Source organism: Centrocercus urophasianus, unplaced genomic scaffold (genome assembly GCF_019232065.1).
Source record: "Centrocercus urophasianus isolate 14NV4802_14NV808 unplaced genomic scaffold, USGS_Curo_1.0 seq_29, whole genome shotgun sequence".
NCBI classification, from domain to species: Eukaryota; Metazoa; Chordata; class Aves; order Galliformes; family Phasianidae; genus Centrocercus; species Centrocercus urophasianus.
In genome coordinates this window covers 8,234,426-8,257,615 of record NW_024884855.1, presented here as the reverse complement: position 1 = coordinate 8,257,615, position 23,190 = coordinate 8,234,426, and the positions used below count along the sequence as shown (strand labels likewise).

At 50.0% G+C, this 23,190-nt stretch overlaps 2 protein-coding genes across 2 annotated transcripts in view; both read right to left on the bottom strand.

Moving 5' to 3' along the window:
- Positions 1 to 1,660: 1,660 nt before the first annotated feature.
- On the bottom strand, positions 1,661 to 5,918 carry B9D1 (B9 domain containing 1). Its single transcript, XM_042828180.1, has 9 exons — positions 5,905 to 5,918; positions 4,385 to 4,394; positions 3,666 to 3,908; positions 3,465 to 3,533; positions 3,281 to 3,392; positions 3,114 to 3,210; positions 2,654 to 2,716; positions 2,277 to 2,344; positions 1,661 to 2,116 (listed from the first exon to the last, which is right to left on the bottom strand). Exons 1-9 carry the CDS (start codon positions 5,916 to 5,918, stop codon positions 1,971 to 1,973), a joined length of 822 nt encoding a protein of 273 aa, XP_042684114.1. The 3' UTR covers positions 1,661 to 1,970.
- A 2,207-nt stretch (positions 5,919 to 8,125) lies between these two features.
- CACNA1H (calcium voltage-gated channel subunit alpha1 H) overlaps positions 8,126 to 23,190 on the bottom strand; it is a 200,406-nt gene continuing 185,341 nt past the window's right edge. The window contains exons 30-35 of the mRNA XM_042827689.1: positions 20,108 to 20,186; positions 18,560 to 18,681; positions 17,608 to 17,946; positions 12,557 to 12,740; positions 10,021 to 10,199; positions 8,126 to 9,432 (exon numbers count right to left, since the gene is read on the bottom strand). Of these exons, the coding sequence (XP_042683623.1) occupies positions 8,323 to 9,432; positions 10,021 to 10,199; positions 12,557 to 12,740; positions 17,608 to 17,946; positions 18,560 to 18,681; positions 20,108 to 20,186 (2,013 nt within the window). The 3' untranslated portion in view covers positions 8,126 to 8,322. The remainder of the gene's footprint in view (positions 9,433 to 10,020; positions 10,200 to 12,556; positions 12,741 to 17,607; positions 17,947 to 18,559; positions 18,682 to 20,107; positions 20,187 to 23,190) is intronic.

The window sequence follows — 23,190 nt, the reverse complement described above, 5'->3', positions numbered from 1 at the left end:
CCTCACACTGAAGGCATTTGAGAATAGTTTCAGAGCTCCTGTCACGCACTGTAATGCTATAATGTGATGGAAAGTACAGCAATAACAGCTAAGTAGCAAAGTCTTAGGCTTCAGCAAGTGAGAACAACCCCAAATACAGCAGAACAGGATGCAGAAACCACAAAAAAGCTGCTTACCATTGGAAGGTAGGCTGCAATCTCCAGCAAGACAGCTTTGCTTCCACTGCCAACCCTTAAATGTGGTGTGAGAAGGGGTGGATCCTGGCTCCACCCCTTCCAGCCACTCAGATGCATTGCACACACCTGAGCTCCCCTGGGTTGGCCCTGCCTTCCCACCAGGTGCTCAATCACTGCTTCAGGCCCTGACTGACATTTCTTCTACACACACCAGTAACAAATAACATGGTTTGGGTCATTCATTTGGGTTATGCAGTGAGAAAACCTAGTTACAACAAACACTAACATTAACTGTGTAAACAAGCACCTTCCTCACACTCTAGTCTCTCTTCTTTGAATCCATACTGACACAACAGTGTGTCACCCGAATGATTATTTTGGCAGAAGGCTGTTAAAAAACATTGCATGCAGCTTAGAACCTTGGCTAGTGTGAAACACCAAGATCTGCAGGCCTGGAGGGACCATCTTAAGCAAATGTGGTCTTTTCTGCTACTCCTGACCGTCCTGTACAGCACAGCGCCTCTGGTAACCAGTGTGACTTGGAGCTAAATACAGCACACATGATTGGTTGGCTGAGACTGCAACTTCATTTCAAATCCTTCTCCAAGGTTTATCTTTTTAGTCAATATCTGCACATGAAATTCTGTTTGTTCTATCAGAAGTTAAAAGCACGCAGCAGGCATATATTTAACACCATGTTCTCTAACACTTGTAAAATAAGATGTCTTTTTTTTTTTTTCCCCCCTCCTGCAGCTTGATGCAGAAATAGAACCTGGAAATGAAAGAGTCATCATCTAGTTCTGAAGTACAAAAACCCACTAAAAATGTGGAAGGGTTGGTTTCTAGTGCACAACTATTTTACTTTATTTAGTTGCACCAGCTAAGTACTACATGGGATTACAAAGATACCTGCTGTGGCTTTTGCAGACAGAAGTGTGTGGCACAGAGAAAAGCGCATGCCTCACTGCAACATTTCCATACTGCCTTCTTCTTTGGAAAGCATTCTAATTTCAATGATTTCCCACTTCTACCACAGCATTATTAGTAAAAACAACTGGGATTGCACTGATGTTTTCAACGAAGGAAAATTAGTGCAACCACAAACCTTCCTATTCTTGAAATACAAAAAGATAGTAAAAAAGGCTGCTACAAAAATACTTGGCAGGTCTTCTTTTGAGATAATCCAATATTACGCATAAAAATGCTTGTACAATCAATGGCTGTACAGAGATGTACAATCAATGGCTGTACAGAGACGTACAATCAATGGCTGTACAGAGGTGAGGCTAAGCAGGATTATCGCAGTAGAAAGATAATAAATGAAAAATGCTCACCAATGTTGTAGGCTCCCAATAAACTCCAAGAGGAGCAATCTCCAGAAAGATCCTTCCTCAGTGGCAGTCAGCACTTAAATGGGATCCAGGAGAGGTGGAGCCAGGCTCCACCCCTTCTGGTAGCACAGGAGAATTGCCTTCACCTGTGCTCTGCAGCTCATGGCTTGCCTCAGGTGGTCAATCAGAAGTTCAGACCTGATCAACAGTTCCCATACAATGCTAAACAGATCTGACAGCATTAATTTATATGTTTTCTCAACCTGTATCCTTCTGAAAGAATAATATTCTACATAATTACTCCAAAGCCTTATGGGTTAGTGTTCTGTTTTTAGAATGAAGGTCAGGTAAAATGTTCTCAATTGAGTCAGATGCTCATTTTCCATTTGAAGGAAACAGAAAACCAAAACGAATCCCCGGTGCTTAACTTCTGTGTGTACCTTTGACCATCTCACTTCTGAGTTCAGTACTTATGAATCCTTTCTGTAGCAGGCACCAGGCAGGGGTTCTGCATGTCGCTTGGGCTCACATCATAGCCCAGCTTCTTCATATCTTTAGTCACGACGTTGAAGGAAATGGTGACAAAGCCTTGAGATCGTACCCTTGTTACTAGAAGAAAGAAGACATGAATAATGCTGGCTCGCAGCAAATTTTGAGTCATTGCTGACTCAGTGACAGGGCAGGTCTGCTTTTCCAGGAGGAGAAGCAGATGGCCAGGCTGTGGCGTGCTGTCATGCAAGGGTTAGAGCAGGAGCTCCTGCAGAATTACCTTCTCTTCCTTCTCCCCGTGCTACCACTTTTGGATCAGTAAATTCTGGACGTCTCCCTGTGAACCAACTTGGAGAAGAGAACAGCAAGTAAATAATTGGACACAGGTGGTAAAAGAATTCAGGTACCAGACTGCTGTCCTTTTTTTTCAAACCAACAATTTTGAAATGTGAGGATGAAAACCCAACAAGTTAGACAGGCATTTAAGAAAATGCTTCAAAAAACCTGGACACCTGAGAATGTGACTTTACTTCCATAGCTCAAAACTGTCTGGTTATGAATGAAAGAATACACACACACTCATCAGTGAGCAGCTGGGCAGATGCTTGTGAATAAAACCATGAACTTCTTTAAAAATAAGCAATCTTAAATGATTACCTTGTAAACTTCTGCAGCTTGGATGTGGACTCCGGAACAAACATAGCAATGGTTCTTTTATGCCTAAAACAATTCAGACACATGAGAGCACTGAACAAAGAAAAAAAAATACTTGTATCAAAAGTGTTTGCTTGCATAGGAAGAGCATAACTGAGTCAGTTTCCATGGGTGAGAATGAAAGCTTAGCGTGTGCTGAAAGTAATGGGGGGAGAGCTAACGTACTGCTCTTCATCTGTGGGCTGACTTTGGGCAGTTCTAACTTAAGGAGTACCAAAATCCTAAAAGATTGCCAAAAACTATTGGATAACATGGGACTACTGCTAGAAATTCCACGTCCCTTCTGCCAAACGAACAAGACACAATAAGCAGATCCAGAGATGCTTTTGTGTCTGAAATGACTCGGTACCTTGGAAATTCATCTCTATTTCAGCCCTGAACGATGACGGGGCTGTCACCTCACCTTCCCGGCGTGAAGGGAATGTGAACGGCTCCATAACCTCTGACCACATCATTTCCGAAGAAATCAGGTCCATAGACGCTCACTACAATCTGCGGCCCTGCAAAAGACGTGGTGGCTATGAGAGAGGCTCCCTGCACGCAGGCTGGCTCCCACCCCGCAGCACCCACAGCCGGACGGGTTGGTGCTCTTGAAGGTGATGTCGATGGGGAAGTTCCAGACGAAGGTGGTGGGTGCGACGTCGCTCTTGGAGGTGATCTGGGAGATGCCCTCCTCCAGGCCCTGCGGGGAGAAAGCGGCGTGAGCCCGGCCCTGCGCTGCGCGTGCTGCCGGGGGCGCAGAACGGGGCCTCACCGCCGCCGGAACCCAGTCCTGGCCGTAGACGAAGCAGAACTTGCAGTAGAGGTCGTCGAACCCGGGGAACTGCAGGAGAGAGGCTGCGTTAGCGGGGCCGGGCCCGGCCCGCCGTCACGGACGGGAGCTGAGCCGGGGCCGAGCCGCCGGGCTGGGCCGCGCTGCTCACCGCTCCGAGTCCCACCCCGCCCCGCCGCTCACCTGCCCGCTCTCGATCTGCCCGTTGACGGCCACCATAAAGACGCTGGGGCTGCTGGCGGCCGCCATGTTGCCGGGGGCCGTTGCCGTGGGGACGGACGGAGCGGCGGAAGGGACAAACTTCATCGGGGCGCGGCGCTCCGCGGAACGGCGGGGCGGGGTCTCGGAAACCTCCCGAACTCGGGCGGCTCTTTCTAAGCCGTTCCTGCCGCTCAGGCGCAGGGAAACGGCCGCTAGGTGCTGCTGCTGGGCAAGGAGCCGAGCTTGGGCAGTCCGTGGGAAGGAACGCTTCGGGTCGGGGGTCTCTGGGGCTCCCACGCGGTCTGGTGTCACCCCGCGGGGTCACAGGGCTGCTTCGTCCCCACGGTTTCCAGCATTATTCGTTCCCACGGACGCGTTCTGTGCCGACGTTCAGTCAGATTTTTCAGGTTGTATTCGAGATTTCAACGCCCAGCAAACAACAGCCGGGCACCAGGAATGGACCCAGGCGGAGGGACGGGAGGGGATGGCCGCAATGTTATCCTTTCCCTTGTGTCCCTCAGGAAGGTTTCAAAGAAAGTCGTATATTTCATCCGAAAATTGTCAGGGGGAAAAATAAAACCGCTCCCGATCAGCCATCCGTTGCTGCAAAGCGAAGCCATTTAATTAACACTCCTTTTGTGGCTGTTTGTTTTGGCTGCCGGCTACCTGGGCTGCAGCTCAGAGCAACCAGGAATGGTTACCGATATCCGCCTGGAGCAGAAAAGAGCAGCAGAAAGCCAAAGCAGAAATGCCGGCCTTTGGTGTTCTGCGCCCACCCCTCGTTATGGTGGGTAATTGATGGGACTGGGGTCCGGCTCTGACAGCAGCTGCAGAGCATTGCTATGAGATGCACGGTTTTCTATTCAGAATTAATTTGTATTGGAACGTGTTTCCATTTGTGAGACCCTTTTTTTTTTTCCTTTTTTCTTTTTTGATTAATGAGGAAAATTAATTAGGGCCTCCATCTGAGCCATGGAATAAATTAGCATGCCAACAGGAATGGGGAGAGGGTGAGGAGGAGGACTGAGGAGCTGCATGCCAGGTTTGGTCAGGGCTGGAGGAAAAGGAAGAGTGAGCAGCTCTGGGGAGTGGGAGAAGCTTCGGTCTGGTGGGATGCAGCAAAATCCCGAATGAAAACCCTGCCAAGAAGAAGCGATGGACCCAGCCATTAAAACACAGCCCTGGATTTAAAGCTTAATTGCAAAGGTTTAATGGATAAAGTCAGTTTGATTATTCAACCTAAGGAGGATTGTACAAACATCAAATAGTTATTAGTATCAGTGCCACCCGCGCGATCTCGCAGCACTGATTGATTAAGGGCTGTCTGTAATTGCATGGGGATGGTTTGTATCTGTGCTGCTCTCATGCTTTTATTCTCTCCTCAGCTTGGCTGTTTCAGGTCGATGCCATCCGAGATTCAGCCTCAAGGTCCTCGCTTGCTGCCTTCCCCGAGGTCCCTGCACGCTGCACTTTGGCCACATGGTAATTAAAAATGCAGAAGAGCGATCGATCCATTTAAATAGTAACAATTCACATTCATCCAGTGCTTTTCACTTCCAATCTTCAGCAACACCACCCTTGCAGGCAGCCTGGTGGAAACGGCTCAGTGCTGTGGAGGTTCAGTGAGCAGGAAGAGCAACACTGAGCTCTGCTCTGTTGGTTATGGCCACATCTGTTGCTGAGGCTGCAGCTCGGGGATGTCTTTTCCCCCCACATAGGAACTGCTGCAGTTCTGATGCTGCCCCTGCTCCAAGCACTCTCCTCGTGCCATCCTGCTGCAAGGGCTGAGTTCATCCATGCACTCGGGAGGGGAATCAAATGCTTCCCACAGCCAGAAATGAGGTCTGTGGTTGGCCAGAGCCACCAGTGGGGTGCTTCAGCATGGGCTTGCCCCAGTGGGGTTCCAGCAAACCTCTCTTTCTGGCTGCCTCTGTGCCTGCTCAGCTCCCAGCCATCGCAGCACGCCGAGGCGAGTGCTTCCCATACTCACAACTGTGTCCTTCCAGATATTTCATCCCTTTGAGAAAAGGAGAGCCAGGAAGACATGGTCAGGTTCCCATTGTAGGGGGGATACTGGGGATGCAGCATCCCTGAGCACGGGATGGAGGAGCTGCACTCAGCAACACCAACACTTCCAGGCTACCCACATGGACAGGGGGAGCCATAGAGCAAGCCCAGAGCTTCACCCTGCTGCTGATTTGGCCTCATTATTATTAATTACCTTGGAAAGCACATGTTGGCCAACCAGCAGATGTTCCAGCCTCAACCTGGCTTTTATTCCTCAGCAGGAACCGCCTGGTCAGCAGCAGCAGGCAGCAGATGGCTGCTCTCTGTTGGAGATGGATTTGTATGTAGCTCACTGCCCACTGCAGAGCCTCAACTGGAAATCACAGAGCAAAGCAGCGCTTTGTGGGACAGACCTCCATCCATTGCCAGGCTCCCATCAACCTGGGTCCCCCCCGGGGCTTTGAAGAGTGATGGCAGCACTACAGGACACACAGCACTGCTGTGCTCAGCTCAGGGCTCAGTCCGCATCCCCTCCTCTCCTCAAAAGGACACAACCACTGCCCCCAGAGCGCTGTTAGGAATTACCTTGATGGTGCTTTTCCAGAATCCCCCGTTAAACCAACAGGAAGGAAGAACTGCAGTCATCCCCCCTGGCTGCTGGTTGCACAGAGCCGCGCAGGGCCCCGGGCTGCTCACAAAGTCAGGCCAGGCTTCCAGTTTATACAGTTTAATACATGTGAAACGAGATACATTTCCTTTTGAGTAATGAATGCATAAATAACAGAAGATATACGTGGATGCATAAATATGAGGCGGCATGGAATGAACCAAACGAAAACGGTTGCTTTAATTCTTTCTGTTGGTTGGTTGGTTGGTTTTTTTCCCTTGTGTCTTTTTGCTGCTGGTGCGCAGTGCTGGGGCCGACCGACACGTGATGTCAGTGCTCTGTGGTGAAGCTGTCCTGAGCAGAGGGCCTGGCTGAGGAGCAGGGAAAAGGCAGGGAATGAAGGCTAAGAACGGAAAATCAACCCCAAAACTAAACATGTGTATATTAAAAAGTATTAAAATGGTGTTGACTTGAACTTGAGAGGCTTTGGAACGTGGCAGAGGAACCACATCCGTGTGGGTGTGGGTTCAGGTTGGATATTAGGAACAATTCCTCCTCTGGAATAGCGGCGATGCGCTGGCAGTGCTGCCCAGCCATGGGTCAGTGCCATGGAAGCGCTCAGAACCGCGGGGAGGTGGCACTGAGGGACGTGGTTTGGTGTCACGGTGGGGTTGGGGATCTGAGAGGCCTTTCCCAGCCTCACCGGTGCTGATGACCACTGTGAACAGAAGGGGTTACGGCCACCACTGTGATCTCACAGCGTTCCACCAGGAGGAGAACAGATCCCACTGCTCACACGGCCCACCACCAGCAGCAGCTCTTTGCGCCTCGACACGCTGTACCAACAACTCGCTTTGAACTGCAGGAAACAAAATACATTTCTTAAATAATTTACTATTTATTTTTGTCTTTTTTTTTTTAATCTCTTCCAATTGAACTTTTGCCTTTTTTTTTAGCGTGTGATGCAGGACACCTTGTTTGTGCACGGTGCTTCGGATTATTGCAGCGTTTAACCTGAATATCTGTTAAAAGAAGGAGGGAAAAAAAAATAAAACAAGCGAAAGGACCATCGTACAGACGAGAAGAATGAATAACTTATTATTGCACTGGCTACAATTCAGTAGTGATTTGGTTTCTTTCCGTTGTTAGGACACAACCTCTAAAGTACAAAAGAAAAATGAAAGGGGTGGCGAAAGGAGGAGCTGTGGGCTGATGGTGGGGGGGAACGAGGGGGAAGGAGAGCAAAGGAGGAGCAGAAACATTTGGGAAACGAACGGCTGTAATAATCAGTTCCACATAAAACCCAAGGAAACACCACCCGGCCGCGGAGTCACACGTAATGCAAAAAACAGTATTGTTTCTCTATAAAAATATGTGCATTATGAAGAAGAAGAAGAGTTTTTGTGGGTACTTTTTTTTGTCTTTTTTTTTTTTTTTTTGCCTTGTTTTGTATCTCACAAATACATTATTTCTATTTATATAACTGCTGATATACAGACAACGTACAGCTCCCATCTCCGGGGCGCTCTCACGGCGTGTGACATCTCTAAAAGTGCCTTTTAAAAAGTTGAGCATCTTTTTAAAAACAAAACGAAACAAACAGACAAAAAAAAAAAAGAACAACAACAAAAAAAACCCCCACAACGAAGTGACCAAGAGAGCCCTCAGCCCCCATCCGCCACCACCCGGATCAATGTGACCGAGGGCGCACAGGGCCGAGAGCCGCCCCCCGCCTCCTCCACTTTGCCCTTTAGAAAAGCCCCCTCTGAACCCCCGCCCCGAAACCCGGCACCGTTTCATCCGTTTGTTTGGTTTCTTCTTAAATAATAATAATAATAATAATTTTTTTTTTTTAATGTTTTCTTTTTTTTTTTTTTTTTTGCAAACCTCCACAGCGCTTAAGAAGAAGGGACTGCAAGAAAGGGAAAAACCAGAGCGTGGCCACGCGGCCGCGCATTCCCTTCTGTGTCCAACCCCACGTCGGTGTCAAGCCCTTGAGACCCCCCACACCCCCATCCCAGACAGCTATACGGGCTCGTCGATGTCTTCTTCTGTCGCAACAGTCACCAAGTCCTGCATCCGGACGGGGCTCTTGGCCACGCTGAGCAGCTCTTTGCTTTTCTCGGCGTTGCTCCGTTGAGTTTTTAAGGGCTCCGGCTTTCTCAGTTCGCAGTCTGGTGTGGATCGCCCACTGTCCAGCAGATCCGAGAGGCTGCTCAGGGAGCCGCCGCCATCCGACTGCTCGAAGGAGAAGCCGGGGATGGCGAGGTGCTGGGCACGGCGCTCCGCTTTGCAGCCCGGCTCCCCCGGCTGCGCCTCCGCCGGCTCCAGGGGCTCTCGGTACGCCGGGAACTCGCAGGACGGGGTCCTGCGGCGCAGCATGCTGTTCTCGGAGGGTTTGGTGCGCGAGGCCGCCCCGCCGTCATCCTCCATGGGAGGATCTATAGAAATGCAGGGCGGGCTCATCTTCTTCTTCCTCCGGGCTCCATGGATGTACTCAGACTCCGGTTGGATGTGGGCGGGGGAGCGCGGCTTTTCCTCGGCGCGCTCCTCGAAGCCGCAGTCCCCATCGCGGACAGAGGGGCAGATCTCGATGGAGTGCCGCCTTTGGTCATCCGCCCAGCTGGGCTTGGTGAGGAAGCCCTTCGTATCGATGCTGTAAAACTTCTTCAAGTCCCTCTCCTTGCTGCTGCCTGTTGCCAGGCTGCTTGTGCTGCAATTCTTCAAGGGCACCGGCGATGCGGCCGGCGAGACGAACGGCGATGTGGAGCAGCTCCCGGCCTCCGAGTGCTCCCCCCAGTCTTTGGCTGAGCTGTTGATGTGGCGAACCTCCTCGTCAGCCAGGTCGGAGGGCTCCAGGAGGCAGCCCTGGGGCCTTGGGGGGCTCTCGGTGGGACTGGGGACCCCGTGCTGGCTGCAGGAGTGTTTCCGAGTCAGCGATGGGTGCCGGTGTGGGGAGGTTGGTGGGGAGCGTGGAGGGGAGCACGGCAGGGAGGAGGCTGCAAGGTGGAGAGGACTGGGGGTGAGGGTGTGCTGAGGGTGCTTTGGTGATGGTGGCATCTCTCCATGCTCTGCTTGCACGTTGTCCTTAGGGTCTGGAGGGTGTCCGTCCACAGAGTCTGTCCAAACGGCCTCCTGGAATCAGAGAATCATGAAAGCTGGAAAAAATCTCTAAGATCACCAAGTTCAACCCCGACCCAGCCCCACTGTGACAGCAAATCACATCCCTCGGTGCCACATCACTGTAGTTCTTTAACACCTCCACAGGAACAGTGACTGCACCACCTCCCTGGGCAGGAGCTGAAGCATCACTGCTCTTTCAGAGAAGTTGTTCTTTCTGATAGTAAACCTGAAGCTGCACTGGAAAAGGAGGAGAGAGATGGAGATGAGGAGAGCCTGGGGGTCTGCCGGGTGGCACTGCATGTGGCAGAGAAGTTGGTGGGTGTACGCATCCCTCACTGTGCTGTTGTGCCAGCTCCCATCAGACCATGGCTGTACAGGAGAACATTGTGCAACCAGCCCATGGCAGGAGATGGAGCTAGATGGGTGTTAAGGTCCATTCCAACCCAACTATTCCATGGTTCTGTGATTTTATGTCAACAGACCCGGAAACATTTTGTTCTAAAAAGAGGAATGCTGCTGTCAGCTCCAAGAAAACTGGAAAAGAAGAGAAACAGCAAGGTGACTACAGGGGTTTCCCTCTCTTGGCTCTTGGCCTCTTACCTGCCGGCACAGCAGCTTGTTGAGAGCAGGAGACCGGGGGACGACGTGTGGGGGAAGGACCTTCCAGCGGTGCCAGCCCTCGCGGCCGGGGGAGCGCACAGCCACATGGAGGGACTCGGGGGGGACCCTCAGGGAGGAGCACGTCCCCACGGGCTGCGAGCGGATGGAGGTGATGGATCCTGGGACACAGAGAGGGGACGGTCACTGCTGCTGCAGTGGCGCCTGTAGGCTCCAGCATCTGCGTTACACGTGGCCCTGCCCTCTCCAGGATATTGCCCACTATAAACTCGATGCTCATAGCTTCTGTTTTCTGTTTCAGGAAACAGAAACCTTCTCTTGCAACACCCTGCCCTGGCTTTCCCAGGAGGGGACAATACTGACATGCACAGGACAGAATTCCCATTTGCTGCCATTCATACAGTCCCACCACTGCCTGACACGAGGCAGAACGTGGCTGGCTCCCATTCATGGCACAGAGGCTGCTCCCTGAGCTCAATACCAGGCAGGGACCGCTCTCCTCCTGACGAAGGCTCCCAGCTCCCCAGCTGCACCTAAAAGCAATCCCACCTCCCCATCCCCTTCATAGTGCTGCTTTACTGCGGTTCTACTTTGTTTGAAAGATCTTTGTTTTTTTATTTTGTATTTTTTTTGGCTGCAGGATTTATAGTCCTCATTAGCTTGAAACCCAGCATCTGTTCCTGCGCTGCCGCTCCATGTTAAAAACACAGCTATCCATCACTTCAAGAGATCTCGCCCAGAGGTCAGGGAACTTGAACCTGTGACAAAAGCCATCCAGTTTGCAATTGCATTTCAGAAAGGGGTTTGTTGTTGGGAAGAAAGAAAACGTATTGTTTAATCACTTTTCTTTTGGAGCTTTTCTCCACAACAGCACGGAAGCAGCAGAGCAGTGGGCTTCCCACCCCCCAACCCGCCCCACTTCTCCCTCTTTTGTTTTTGGGCTCTCCTATGGGCAGAGTTTCACTCTTGAGTTGTGCTATTCATGCACTAACCCAGGCTTCACAAAACGTTTTTTATGATGCAGAAAAATGTTGCCATAAAACCTTTTACAAATACAGCCATAAAATCAAAACCCTACACTTTCTTTCCCGTCCTTCGTTGGAATTTCCTTCTGTTGGAAACTTTCCATCTAGCTCTTATACAGAAAACAAATAAAAAAAACCCCTCTAGATAGCACAGTCGGGAGCACTGAAGGAATCCAAACACTTCTGTATTTGTACACTTTTCTCCTGTTCTTCCAATAAATCAGCAAACTGCTTGTATGACCACAACAGCCCAAGACTGCTCATCTCACAGCATCTTCAGCATGCTGGCGCTAAGATATGGGCAGAACAGCAGACATTCTTTAACAGGGAAAAGCCCATGACAAAATAAATGCTAATGGGAATCCGTGTTTTACAATTCATGTACCTTACAGGACCATGACTTCAGTAAGAGAGAAAATAAGCACCCATCATAGCCATCGTTTGAGTGTTCCTGGAGAGAAACTGGGGAAGGATGAAGAGTCCTTGGTCAGCTCTACCCACCCCTGCCCACATCACAGCAGTCCTACACTGGCATAAATCCTGATTTACACCCACCACAGAGATGAAAAGCATCCCCAGCCGTCCGGCCATGAAACTCAACCTTGTTTTCTTTGCCCAGAGAATTTGCAGGTGAAATAATACTAGCACATACTGAGCAGAGAACATTAACTGGTATCCAGGCTGCTTGAGCAAATAGAGTTAATTCACCCCAGGATATCAGAGCAGACCTTGCCAGTCCCATCAGGGTCTGTAAACCCACTGCTCTTCTGTCCAAGCAGCACGTGCATTTCCAAATGTTGCACTAAAGGAAACCAGGCTGGTGAGTGCCTGGGAGCCACTCAAGCAGCACATGTGCTTTTAGGGAGGCAGATAGTTTCTTCCTTATTGATTTCCCCTTCAAACCAACTCACCAACAAAGGAGACAGAATGGAGAAATGTATTTGGATGCAGTTAGGTAAATGTATGCTCCCAGGCTCTGCATAGCTTGTGATTCCCTGGCTGCAGGGCCTCTGCCCAAGGTTCACTGTAAGGCTGTGGAGGCACTGGAGGGTGCTTTCTAATCTTTATGCTCCCAAAGAAACTCCTCCATCTATGAACTCAATGTACCGTGCGAAAAGGAGCTGCTCTGAGACTGAAACAAGAGCTGTGAGGAGCTCTTCAGGAAGCACTGCCGACACTAGCTTTCATTCCTGCTGATTTTATTGATTCGTATCCCTGATGTCAGGGCTGATCACTCAAGATGAATTGTGCACTTAATATCCTTTTCCTTGCCTAGCAGCCTGCCCTCCACACCTCTCCCATTGCCTGGCAGCCCCACTTCTCCCCAGATGTCCCCACACGGGGATGTGACAAAAACACAAAGCTGCAGTCCTGCAATTGGTGTCAGGACAACCAAAGCAACACCCAACCCATACGCAGCTCCGGGGGCATCTTCCCCATCCAACCACTGTGCATCTGCCCCATGGCTCTGGCTGGAGCCACGCGGATGGTACCTCGCTGTGACTTGCAGGGATACGTCTCCATCTCCACCTCGTGGAGGGGAAAAGGAGCTTTGGCTGGCATCACAGGCCGGAACATGTAGCTGTCATTGGGCAAGGAGTGCATGCGTGAAACGGAGATCTTGCGGACCGTCAGCAGGTTCTGGGAATCCTGAGGCTGCGGGCTGGCCATGCCTCCCTGCAAAGCAAGGGAGAGAGGGGTCTGTCAGCATCTGGGTGGGTTTATGGCTTTTTTTTTTGCTTTAAAACCTCGTGCAGATGTTCTTCTTGGCATCTCATAGAGAACCTGCAGCCCTGGTGACTGCAATGGCAGCACAGCTGAGTACAGAGTTCAGACTCTGGCTCGAATGAAACAAGGCACCAATGAGCCACTGCTCTGCTGGCAGTGTGGGCCAGGCCCCACGTGCTTCTGGAAATCCATACATGATCTCCTCAAACACACACAGACAGAGGCAAACATTGAAACGTACACCCACAGTAACATCACTGCAAACCCTGCGGCCTTTCCCCTGTGACATTTGGGCACTGCTGACCCCAGAGGAGGCAGCTGCAGGGCATCCCAGGGCATCACACGTGTGGGTGCAGAGCTGGATTCAGGGAAGGGATTTCTGTGTTTGGCCTCAAGCAGGGCTCCTCAACACATCCCCCTCACAGTTCACCCTGTTATCTAAAGTACAGTGAATCCCTCTGGTTTTCCTTTAATGTCAGTCTCCCGGTGACTGACTGAAAACATTTTCCAAGCTGCATGTCTTAAATTAAATGCATTTTGCTTTGCTCCTCTGGGCTGTTTTCCCTCTGTGCAAGCAAAACCTGTGCCTGAGATCCCCCACTGGATAATTTGGAGTTCACCAAAGATCTGGTTAAATCTGTTTTATTTTCCATATATTCCTCATGAATTTCTGTCCTCAGATCCCAAAAGAGATGCATTCGGAGACAAATTACTCCATATTTTTGCCCTCTTGAAGTTGGCTGAGGAGCTGGGGGTCCAACACTGGCTATTACAGATGGGGGGCATCTGGAGCATCCCTCTGGGCTCAGTTAGAGCACGGTGTGGTGGCTGTGCCAGCTGGCCCTTGGCCATCACAGCTAACAAGCTCCCAGCTAACGAGCTCTGGCATCACAACAGGGACTGAATGGTGGCCATTGAAAAGTCCTCATCCCATTGTTTTACTGCAGCAGAAGGATTGGGGCATTTCCCTAGGAAATCTCAGTTCATCTCTAAGGGATCTCATTAAGGGATCTCACCTATCCATCTTCTCTGGCTGGGACAAAAGGACAGACATCCCCTCTGACATAAACAACTGCAGTTTTAAAGTTTTCGGCTATCGAGACCCAATTGAGGGATTTGGGTACATTCCAAGTGGCTCTGAGCCACTGTCAGAAGTCCTGTAACTATTAAACGTGTGCAGAGAGTTTGTTGGCTCACACCTGGTGAGCTGCTCTGGACAGCTGGAAAGGTCTGGAGCTGCCCCACCACCACTGCTCCTCCTCCTTGCTGGGAAATGCCTGCTGTGCTTGGGAGCTGCATCCACAGCAATCAGCATAGCTCCTTCCCAGCCTGTGAAGCAGTGAGGGAGGACTGCAGCACACGATGGAGAGGTGCAAGGCAGCAGCCCACTCGCTGCGAGACCCCCCTCAGACCAGCAGAAATGCAATAAATGGACCCAGGAGGGCCTTGAAGATGCAGCTTGGTGTTAAGCATTTTTAGTCAGTTAGCACTGCTCCCTCCTCTTTTGTCTGGGGATCAGAATGCTGTTGGAGCTCTGATTTTGCTCTGGTGCAGAGGGAACTCAAGAAAACACAATCCCACTAATCTCTCTGCAGGACATGACCTTTGCTGAGTGATGGAACGCCCAGAAGGTCCTCTGGAAGCAAAGGCAACCAGTGGGATGCTCTGCACTGGGGAACACCATCAATTCTCAGAGGCTTGCAGCCTGCAAGCTGTGGGCAAAATTCCCAGAGGAAGGGAATTCCTGATCCCAAGGCTGTGCATCTCCAGCACTGCTCCAGCTGTTGGGCCCTAGCATGGGATGACTCTGGCAGAACCTGGGCTGCACTGTCAGGTAACAAACTCTCCCCTCTGCCAGCAGAAAGCCACAGCCCCAGTGCAGCTGCATTTACAAAGTCACAGTTATCAGCTGCCCCTGGGAGATGCCTTCACAATGATCCTCCTTTGGGGTCCCACAGCTTTCAGACGGCTCCATGAAAGGGACTTCTTTGAGGATTATTCCTTCGTATCACTCACTGCCTGTCTTGAGCAGGGATAACCTGCTTGGTGGTCTTCAAGAGCTTATTGTGAACCCAGAAATTGCCTGGGAACACTGTGAGATGCTTGCCACTAGGCGGTGCTTTGACAGTCACATGAAGGAGGAAAATGGGCCAAGCCTGAAGCAAATTAATTCTTGGTGATCACTGCAAGTTTTCTGATGGCAGTGGATGTGCTCCCCACTGCTGCATGCACAGCTCCACGGCAAAGTGCTACACTGCTTCTCCTCTTCCAGGCCCATTTGTGCTGAATGACTGCAGCCCACTGATTTAGGATATCCAAGAGGGAGGATGAGTGAGGGAGGAGGCAGAGAGATGTTTACTAACGAGCCTGATCTGTCTTGCTGCTCAGCAGTGACAGAGTGCCAGGGCTGATGACATGCAGCAGCATGGCATGCTGTGCTGTCTTGCAAATGGGATGGCGCAGGCAGAAGTGGGGCAGCTGCTCCTCTGCTTCCCATTCCCTAATGAGGCTCCTCTGGCTGTCTGGGGCTGATGGTACAGACCACCCCACTCTGAGGCTCCTAACAGAATCTGCTCACCCAGTGCCAAGTCAAAGTCAACCCCAGTGTTGAAGGAAGAAGCCTGAAAGCAGAGTGAAGGAAGCTGCCTGCTGTCAGCACACAGCTCAAAACTCAGCCCTCACTGTGCCTGGCTCAGCTCCCCTTGGACACCCAAGGCTGCCTGCATGTGCTCGTGCACAGGCCTGCAGCATGGCATATCCATGCAGGATCCTTACATGATGGGAGCTGGGTGCCACTCTGTGGGCCTACAGCTGTTCTAGGGAACAGTGACCTCCCCAGAGCATCCCCCGACACCACAGCTCTGGTGCTTGCTGAAAGCCTCACAGATTAACATGCTGATCTGCTCATGCCTTGCTGGTTCCTCAACACTATACCAGAAACAAGGTCTTATAGACACAGTAAGGTAACCAAAGCGGTCCAGTTCTCTCCACAAAGCAAGAAAAGACTCTGCCAGCTTCCAGCTCTCAATGCACTGCTTGAAGACAGACAGCTGACACATCACATAGCACAGCACATAGAATGATAAAAACACTGAGGTTGGAAAAGACTTCCCAGATCCCCACCGTGCCCACTGACCACATCCCTCAGTGCCACATCTCCACGGTTTTAGAGCACCTCCAGGCACAGTGAGCCCACCACTCGCCAGCCAGCAGTGCCACAGCATCACCACTACTTTGGAGAAGAAACTGTTCCTAATATCCAACCTAAGCCTCTCCTGGCACAATGTAAGGCCATTACCTCTCATCCTATCGCTAGCTACTGGGAGGAGAGGCTGACCGCCATCCCCCTGCCCAGCTCTCCTGCACATGCAAAGGCAGAACTAAGAAGGATTGAGGATGGGACGAGCGCTGCGGCACAGGTGGGGGACATCTCAGACAGCCCTGCCAGCTGCACAGCACCAAAGCACAACGCCACAACGCAGAACAACAGCACGGAGCCATTCACCTCAGCCTCGCGGCCTCGGGGGTGGTGGGAAGGTGTCAGGACATGGTGGGAAACAGAGCAGAAGGACGGGATTTCCATCATGGGAGTCTCAGCCCCCTCCAGCGTGTCTGGGATGGCTACAGACACGTTCTCACAGCTCAGCGCCTCCTTCAAATTAGGGAGATAAAAAGCATCAGTAGCAGAGCAAGGCCGTCCCAGTGCTCCAACACGTCTGCCCCACGGTGTTTTGCCCTACTTGCTCAGAGCAGGAAGGAAGAGAAAAGGAAATGTGGGCTGCACAAGTGGCAGGACATGGCAGAGCACCTTTTGACACCTCCCTGTGAGCCTGCACGAAGGGATGTGCACTGTCTTTCCCTGCTGAGAAAGGCAACGCAGGTGTTGGTTGTGTGTTTTCCTGCAGGAATCTCTATTAGCAACTACATTTATGTAGTGAATTCCCCATTGCTATGTAACTAAGTTCCTTCTTACTCGACTTAATAGAGTCTGATAGATTTTACAAAAATCTAATTTAATGTAATTTAATCTCATATCCCCCATTGATTTTGCAGCAGATTTATTTGCGATCATGGTGACAAAGCAATTCTGTTTTCACTCTTAATCATACGCTGCTGACATTGGATGAGACAATCATCTCACAGCCCCTCCTTTATTCCTCCTGACTTCTGATTGCCTCATTTTTCCAGAGAACTAGAAGAACTGGAGGGCAGATATTATCTGGGAGATCAGCCCCAAAGCTTCAGCTTCTTGGTGGGGACATGACAGCACCCAGGGTCCAAGCTGGCCATGCCTTAGGCAGAGCAAGAGCTTCAATTTGCTTGAGGCTTCTCTGGAAATACCAGAATGGCACTAGAAAGAACCTGAGCAGGATTTCTGTGTCTGTGTGAAGGGAATTTCTGCCATCCCTCTCTCACGTGTCAGAGCCAGAGCATCAGGACTTTATGAGATTGCTCCTTGGTGCTGCTGCTTGAGCTGAAACAACAAGGACCGGGAGGAACAGGACAGGGACGTGGGACACTGTGCTTCTAAACTAAAAAATCACCTTTCAACTCTCCCTTAGAACAACATCCAGGACAGTGTTAGCCCTGGAGAACGTCACAAGTTGCCTTCCACCTCGGGGAAACCTCCTGAGATGGCTCGAGGTGCGGGATGCAGACTCCACCTCTGCCATAAGGCAAACTGCCTTTCTCCCATGCTGCCAGGGCTCTGTGTCACTGGGACCAGACTACCCAATAGCAGGCATCAGGAACTGGCAGGACCCATGCCCTCCCTGTCCAAGCACAAGAAGAGCAGACACCTCAAGCAAACCATTACCAGGGCTTGGTGCTTCGCCTGCACTGCTGGCTCGGACTTCATGGCCTCCTGGCTTCTGCAGGGAGCTCTGCTCTCCAGGGCCACTGCACCTCCCCTGCTGCCACTGGTGGCTGACGTGCTTGCTCCTCGGGACATCTCCAGCTCGATCTCAGCATCCATCTCAGCATCCTCCTTGGCCTCCTTGTTGCTCTCCTCCAAGTGCTTCATCAGCACAGCCACCACCACGTTGACCAGGACGAACTGTGCGATGAGGACGAAGGTGACGAAGTAGACAGGAGAAATAACAGGCAGGTAGCTGAGGCAGTGCTTGTCTTCCCGGGTGCATTCCCGGAGAGTGTCCTGCAACAGAGGGAACAGGGGAGGGATTCGTAAACTCTGGGGCTCCAAATTACAGAGAGAATAATTTAATGTCAAAAATGATCAAAGGTAATTTTCAACCTTCATATACTGTAACATATCCCAGGCACAAAGGCTTGTGGGTACAACCCAAACAAACGGAAGAAAATATAGACTTCATCTACAAAGAGGAGGATGGTGTTATTTCCCAAGAGATCTGGACATGGAGTCTGTGGTTACTTCTCTGAGCCACAACAACTGGCACAATCTGGTTGTGGATGCCCCATCCCTGGAGGCATTCAAGGCCAGGCTGGATGTGGCTCAGGGCAGCCTGGTCTGGTGGCTGGCAGCCCTGCACATAGCAGGGGGTTGGAACTGGATGAGCACTGTGGTCCTTTTCAACCCGGGCCATTCTACGATTCAGTTTTCCTAAAGAATACTACATATGTTAAGAATATGAAGTTTCAGGCTGAGCAAGACGTGGGTAATATTACCCTTTGAAAACACACTTGACTTTTAAGGAAACTGCTTTTGTTTTCAGACAAGAGGGGCCTACATTTGCCAGAAAACTGCAGCTCCGTATCTGTAAAAAAGAAGGAGGAGAGATTGCACACACCTTCATGATACCGTTCCAGTTGTCCCCCGTGGACACCCTGAAGAGGGTGAGGAAGGCCATCCCAAAGTTGGTGAACGTCGCGTGCCGGCTCAGCCCTTCGCAAGGATTCTCTTCACTGCAGTCTGCAGGAGGATGAGGGGGGAGCACATCAGTGAAGAGCTGTTTGCCAACGCTCATTCAGAGCTGCCCCCTGGGCCCCTTTTGCTGGGTGTCTCAACAGACACTGCCCCTCACAATCTGCTTTGTCTGTTATTCTCCTGATTACATTTTCCACCTTGATTATTTTTGCAGTGCCTACCTGTGGTAAGGTTTATTTCTATGCAATGAAATCAACTAATTTTACTTTTTTTTTTCTTTTTCCCCGACAGATAATACACTAATGAATGCAAATTGAACACACAAAATATCCCTCTTTCCATAAAACATGAGCTCATTATGTTTTCCTGATGAAAGGCAGCAATGGTTCTTGCATGGGAGTTTTGCCATTAGGCATTTTAGGGCTTGCCTTGTCCCTGCCATGTGCTGGGCTACCTGGGGGCTGGCACTGGCAAGGCTGTGCCTGGAAACACAGAAAGGATTCAGCTCAGCAGAAGGTGCCTCTGCAAATAAGACTCTTTTCCCCTTTGTGGCTGAATAAATACATATCCATATATCCAGACAAGTAATATAAAATGCACAGTATTTCATTTGAGGTGGACACAGAACCTGTGGAGACTGAAAAATAATTTGTCTTGGGTTGAAAGAAATATTCTGCTTTCAGGCATCTGTAATCTGAGCACAGGGCTGAACTCATAAAGGGGATTAATGACAGCCATAAAATCACCACGGAGGATGGGCCCTACTGATGCTATCTGGGATGTAAGCATTGGGAGGGCAGACACGTCTGCTTTGCACTACACGTTTACAGGCACTCCCTGCCTTGCCCTGCTTGCCCAGCTCAGCCATGTTTATGGGTAATATAGGTTGCCTCTGCCTGACTTTGGAGAGGTGGACACGAGCACCTTGAGCTGGAGGAAGAAATGGCGCTGGACCTGCAGGAACCAGTGGATGCTTCCTGATTTACGCAGACAGAAGAAAGTGATGCTGAGAAGAACAATGGATGGACAAACTTGGGCAGCTGGAAGAGCAATGTCAGCCAAGTGCACAAACTAATGGAGTGTGGTGGAAGCTGCAAGGAAGGACGTGTTTATGGTGGCGCTACTCCAACACGAATCTGACTGCCATCAGGCTCAGCAGACTCGTGTGCTGTCTGAAGTAGCAAACTTCCATCTTTGCGAGCACATCCACGCTAGACACTTCTATTTAAACACTAAATAGCTCCTCTACAGCCACGGGTGGTGTGGGACAAACCTCTCGTGTGTGTGTGCGCATTGGACAGGTTCTGTATTACATCTTCATGTGTCACCCGTGACCCTGAGATCAAGAGAAAAGCTTTAATCTTCAGACAGAGAGCTGTGAAGACCCAAGAATAAGGGGAAGAAAGGAAGCAGCTAGGTATCAAATAAATATCAACCGGACGAAATAAATTGTGGCAGGCACATTACTCACCTAGCTTGCCAAACAATTCCACTCCCAGGGCAGCATAGATAAAAAACAGGAGCATAAAAAGTAGGCCAAGGTTCCCTACCTACACAAGGAGAAAGCAGAAGAAGGGTCAGGCAAGTTGAGGTCACAGATTCAATTGCTCCATCACATTTTAAATACAAGCAACAGAAGGACACCGGTGGCCAGGGGCATTTCATCTCCTGGCTTCCAGCACCCTGCTGCCCTTCCACAATTCTGCTGTGACAGACACAGAGGAGGCGGGGGAAGGAGCTCCTGTGTGCAAAGCAGCCCTTGGGCCGGTGCCTCTACCCCCAGTTCCACTTACCTGGGATGCTGTGCTCAGCCATAACCTGGCCAGCCCACAGCTGCAGCCCCAGTGGCACTTAGCACTGCGTTTCAGACAGGGGTAGCTTAAGGGACGCTGGTAGTTTAAGTGACTGTGTGCTCTGCTTTGAGTTTTAAGGGCCTTTCCTTTCTGCTTGCCAGGTTTGCAATTCTGAGCATGAAGGCTGAAGGTTTCAGACACGTTCTGAGCCACAGGAGGACTCGCCTGGTTTTCAACAGTTCTGCTGCTCTGGAGGACTTTTGGAAAAGGAACACGTGTTCCAGTAGGATGTATATTCTCCCAGCCTTGCCAGAGACATTTACAGATTTTTCTCAGCAACAACTACCAGACTTTGAGCTTTCAGAGTCTCAGAAGAAAAGCCTTATTCTATACACCAACACTGGGATGCAGCCTCTTGCAGTCTGAACGCTGCGTGGTGTGCTGCTATCAGGTATCAGCAGGCATTTACAAAGAGGCCAAAGGGGATGGTAACAGAAGTGCAATGATGCTGAAGTGAACCCAGAGGTTACTGATAATAACAGCATTACACTGATCCACCCCAGAGTCTAAGCCTTTAAATCACCTCAGAGTGCAGATTATTGGTGACTCAGGGGAGAGTAACCTGACCAGCTAACTGCCTGCGTTTTACCTGCCATTAACTGGCCACGTTTACCTTTCCTGCCCTTTTAAACACCTGTGTCTATCGGCTGGTGATGGAGGCAGAGCGATCGCTCCCCCATTAGATGTGTGTCGTGAGCCTCATTTTATCTCTGAGTAACAGCTGGGTGGTGATTTGGGTATCCAAGGGATTCACCATCTCCAAGGTATCTGCCAGTTAACTCTTCAGTTTCAGAGAGTTTTCTTCTCTGAGGTGTTGCTGGATATTCCTACCATGCTGCCTAATGGCATCAGAAAAGTTATCAGGATGATAATGATAACCCAAATTAACACAGCTATCACTGATGGATACGTGTTTCTTGTTTGGTTTTGTCTGTTTGTTTCTATTAAAGAAATGGGAGCAGTCCAATCACCCAGTGGAGACTGTAATTGCAATAAAGCCTAAGCAGGCTCCTACACATAGAGCTTTGCAATTCTACTAACACTGTTACCACACTCTGGGGAATAATAGAGATAATGCAGTGATGTGGATGGCTGCTCTGGATTATTTCACTGCATGGATTTCTTTGCCTTCTGGAATAATGCTTTCTAGCTCAAGTCTGCAGGTCCACTGACAGTCTGTAAAACATGGGGAGGCAGTCTGCAAAATGACTGCAAATCAGAAAACATAGGAAAGGAGGCACATGCATCCTGCCAGGGAGGCAAATGAGCAAATAATAACAAACAACTTTTGTTTGTTATAAACAAGTTATTCAGGTTAATGTAAATGAAAGACTGATGCTGCAGCACTGCAGAAGAGGAGCTTGGATTTTTTTTTTTCAAAGCAACCTATAAACTGAAAATTTTACTGCTGTTTTAATGCTTTAGAAGTCAGCCTGCAAACTTCTGGCATTGATGAAATTCCAAAGAATTCAGAATAACATCAAAGTTATTACCAGGTTATCACTCAACACTATTATCCAGCTGCCAACATACAAAGCACGGCACCTTGTAGGCAGAAATGCTGATAACTGGTCGCTTTGAACTGAGCTGACATTTGCTCATAAACAATGTGCACAGTGAGAATTTGTAGAGGACTCTGTATTTAAGATTGTGACTAATTACATTACTGAACCAACACGTCTCACAACTAGTTCAGAGAGCACTCACGAGCTGCTGTGCAGGCTCAGGACATCACGACAAATCTGAGAAGTGTTTGAGGATGTATCTGCCCTGGGCTGAGAGCAGTCAAAGGGGCAGTTTCAAAGCTTGGCTGATGCACAGGATCTCTTGGAAAGGGATTGAAATCTGACAGCAATGTGGAAATGTGACCACATGGGAGACAGCAGCAAGTGAAAGACCCTAAGATGGCTGACGGCATCATCTTTACTGCTAAACTCTATCCCACCCTGTATCTAGACATCTTGAGGTCACAGCTCCTGACTTGGACAGGGTACCAGCTGCTCAGCAGCCTTTGAACACCTGATGCTCAAGAGAAAGCAGCTGAACAAAATGGATTACCTCTTTTTCTTTTACCACTTGGTGTATTTGTGCAGCTTCTGGCTCTCTACTGAATCAGTAGAAGCCAATGCCAGATTTAATAGTTTGTCTCTCCCAACGTGTGGCTTTCTGGTCTGCATCTCTCACTAAAGGAAAGGAGGGTCCTCGCCAGCCCATGGCCTTCACCAAAAGCATGAGCACAGAGAAAGACCCCAGGCATGTTCCTAAGATGAGCTGAGGTGGAAGCAGTGAGGTCAGCTAGCAGCTGCTGAGCAGCTAAGACAGCAGGCTGAATGTGAGCCTATGACCTTGAGTGAGTCATTCTCCTCCTGTAACCCAACATACCCATTTCTAATACCCCTGTGAGTAGGTAATTAATGTCTCTAAAGCACTCTGAGAGCCACTAAGGCCAGACAAGAAAAATGCTATGTGTATGTATGCATAGCATACATGTATCTGCAAGGAGCAGGAAGGGGCAGAAGCACGTCCAGGCGCTTTTCCCAGCATCCAAAGGCTGGGATGCCTGTGCTGGAATCTCCATCAAGAACAGAGATCCAACTCTGGTCAGAAACCTCAGCTTTGGCAGCCAGTCACCCGGGCAGGCTCTGAAAAGTGGTTCTGCTCTAGCAGCTCTTAACAGGACAGCCCATGCTGTGTTTATCCA